Raw genomic sequence first — 3,392 nt, 5'->3', positions numbered from 1 at the left:
CTGCATTTTTAGATTTTCAAAAAAACTCATTCTGAATGATTTATAAGCCTTTTAAATTACGGGGACACTCAAAATGTCCTCATAAATCACCTTGTTGTAATACCCATGTCATTATACACATTTGTGTCCTCATAAACATGCACACACACACACACAAACACACACACACAGGTTTTCCTATCATTATGGTGACATTCCATTGGAGTAATGGGTTTTATAATGTCTCCCCCTACACTAACCCTACCCCTAAACCTACCCTTACGAAAATGTATTTTTCTCATTGGACCCAAAAAAGGACAATAATTTCAGATATTGCCATACAGTATATGGGTTTACCTGAACCACCCACACACACACAATAGTGGTTATCATCTTAGATAAATCAGTTTGGTAACACTTTATTTCGATAGTCCACTTTAGACATTCTATTAACAGTAAGTAACTTTGCAACTACATGTCAACTAGCAGTTAGTAGAGTATTAGTAGACTGTCTGCTTAATATCTTCTAACACTTTCTTTGTCAACTTATTCTACTAACCCTAAACCTACCCTAACAGTCTACTCTGAGAGTTAGTAGACATGTAGTTGCAAATTAATGAGAATTAGTTGACATGTAGTTACAAAAATACTTATAGTTAGTAGAATGTCTAAAGTGGACTATCGAAATAAAGTGTATCCATCACTTTTAGTGTAAAAATAATTCAGTGCATTTGGTTATCCTTAAATTGCAATCACGTTCTATAGAAACTAAATATCTATTGAATCTATATCTATAGATGCACCAAATGATTCACTGATTAACCTTAAGATGAGTTAGATTAAATAGACATATGTATTAAAATGAATGAGAAGACATGCTAACGAAAAGTTTGATAGTAATAGCTTTATGAAAGGCAGTTACTGTGAATGAAACATTTATATAGATGAAACACTTATTTTGTGTAGTGAAAAGGATATTTTGTGATTGTGTGTATTGTACTAACACAATTGAAAATATGCTGAAATTTTTGAAAAAAAGTGCACTTTTGATGATCTGTTGAGATATTAGTACTAAGAGTTTTGAAAATTGACCAATTGCTTGTGAAAATTGCGCCAAAGCAATTAAAAAAAAAACTAACTAATGTTAAATAATGAACCTTGTGAAGTGTTACCATTTATATAAATGTATCTGTATAGCCTACAATAAAGCTACAATACCAACTGTCAATAGGACGTTTCCGGCAGACAGCAAAAATTAATTTTGCATTATGTCACAATACGAGGTAAATCCGGCCGTGTACATGATACTGATTTTTGTTGCCAAATTGGTTTGGAACAGTTGTTGAATAAACAAGTAAACTGAACTATTATGCCTGTCTATCTGCTTGACTGACAGTTTTATTGATCACTGAGAGAGCATTGACTTGGTAGGATGTTGGTTCAATATAAAAATGACATTGTTAAAAAATAGCTTAGATGTAGCAAACTACTTTTGCCATGTTGCTGTAGCTTAGCTTGCTACATTTCCCAGGGCTGTAGCTCTCACGTGGTAGTGGTTGTAGGAAATGCACACGGAGAGGGAGTAGAAGTAAAGGAGTCTTTAATAAACATCAACACACTATAACCGTTGAAAATAACATTAATCCAGGACGAAGAATAGAAAGAAACTGAAGCCTTATAAAGAAAGGGGAACAAAGGAGCAAACGAGATGATTAAACAGGTGATTTGACTGAACGAGGATTAACTAAACGAGAACAGGAACGGAACCAAATAAGGGCAGACAGGAACTAAACAGAAAGAAACATGTGACAGATATCGCCCTCCCTCCCTGAAGACGCGTCCCGCGCCATAACAGTAACATCGGGGAGGGGGAGCGGGTGCCAGGGCGGAGCAGGTAGTTCAGGTTGTCATGGCGGATCAGGGGACTTAGGAGGCCATGGAGGATCCTGGCCTGCTCTGGGGCTGGAGCGAGCTCTGGGGCTGGAGCCGACAGCCTTCTCCTCCTTAAATTCCTCCTTTGGTTCGGGGTGGAAGGTGTGTTCGGCGGGCTTGAGTGAGCCGCGGCCTGCGGGCTTGACATCGGTGATCGACTTGACTCGGGAACGGCCGGTGGGCTCGACGGCGGGCTGGTTCTGGCTCGGGCATGGACACTCCCCAGACACCGGAAAATTCCTTCCCTCCAGCATAGTTCCTTGGTGTCTGGGAGGTCCATGGGGCGATGGTAGTTGGCCCTGAGCCAGAACAGAGAATTGATGGTAGCGTCATCTAATGCCGATGCCGCGGCAAACCCCCGCAGAATTCCCAGGCATACCCGAAGAACGGGAGATCTTGGCGGGTCTAAGGCGGCAAACCGAGCGGCTATCTCCATCACCACGGGGAAAAAGGGGAAAACAAAACACTTTTCAAACAGGCGGAAAACAAACATGGGGAAAAAAGGCGCTGCTCACTTTCAGTTTTGGGTCCTGGATTCTGTCACGCGGTAGAAGGAGTAGAAGTAAAGGAGTCTTTAATGAACATCAACACACTATAACCATTGAAAATAACATTACTCCAGGATGAAGAATAGAACGAAACTGAAGCCTTATAAAGAAAGGGGAACAAAGGAGCAAACGAGATGATTAAACAACACAGGTGATCTGAATGATCGAGGATTAACAAAATGAGAACAGGAACTGAACTAAATAAGGGCAGACAGGAACTAAACAGAAACAAACATGTGACAGTAGCTTTAGTGTAGTGAAGCTTTATTTAATGAAGAGTAACAGTTAGCTTAGCTCACTACATTTTCCAAGTTGCTTGCCCAACACTGGGTAACTACGAGGACAAATCAAGCACAAGGCAAACAGGAGCTGGAAACAGACACAGAAACACTGGGAACCAAACAGGCAATATACATTTTTTGGAAAGGAATGTAGTTCGTTTGAGAACAGAGAAAGAACGTTCCATTAACAGACTCTAGCATCATGGCCACATTACCACTTCGGCAGTGCATTATTTCTCCAATAATTTTAACGGCCTGGAGTCACACCTCAAGACATTGTTCACATATTTTATTTCAAGATATCTGTAATGTTTCTGTTCTGAAAACATGTGTGTTGAACTAATTTACGCACCTCACTCAAAACCTTTCGTTGCTAATTGAAAAACATTATTTTAGAGCTAAAAACTGAGGTTTGAACCATTGATATGCAGGCTAATGCAGTTGTTAATGCAGTTCACTCAAACTGCCCGTTGCTCCTCCATGATTCTCACAGTAAATGCAGAGCTGCTCAGATGCAGTGCCAGGTTGATATAATATGCTGAGCAGCTCTGATAACCCTCCCTGAAAAAATATCATCATACATTAGAGTGCCATGAGAACCCCTAGAAAGGTATTTCTAAAATCCACATACCTGGTAAGTGTGCACGTTATG

At 40.1% G+C, this 3,392-nt stretch overlaps 1 protein-coding gene across 1 annotated transcript in view; it reads right to left on the bottom strand.

Annotated features, from left to right (window-relative positions):
* The window catches only part of LOC107575611 (tripartite motif-containing protein 29-like), a 6,904-nt gene extending 4,557 nt beyond the window's left edge, over window positions 1-2,347 (bottom strand). Inside the window, exons 1-2 of the mRNA XM_016261967.1 lie at window positions 2,291-2,347; window positions 1,931-2,111 (exon numbers count right to left, since the gene is read on the bottom strand). Coding sequence (XP_016117453.1) covers window positions 1,931-2,111; window positions 2,291-2,347 — 238 coding nt within the window. The remainder of the gene's footprint in view (window positions 1-1,930; window positions 2,112-2,290) is intronic.
* Window positions 2,348-3,392: the final 1,045 nt, after the last annotated feature.

Source organism: Sinocyclocheilus grahami, unplaced genomic scaffold (assembly GCF_001515645.1).
Source record: "Sinocyclocheilus grahami isolate Dianchi unplaced genomic scaffold, SAMN03320097.WGS_v1.1 scaffold2754.1, whole genome shotgun sequence".
NCBI lineage: Eukaryota > Metazoa > Chordata > Actinopteri > Cypriniformes > Cyprinidae > Sinocyclocheilus > Sinocyclocheilus grahami.
Note: the sequence above shows the minus strand (reverse complement) of the source record. Positions and strands in the feature narration are given on the sequence as shown.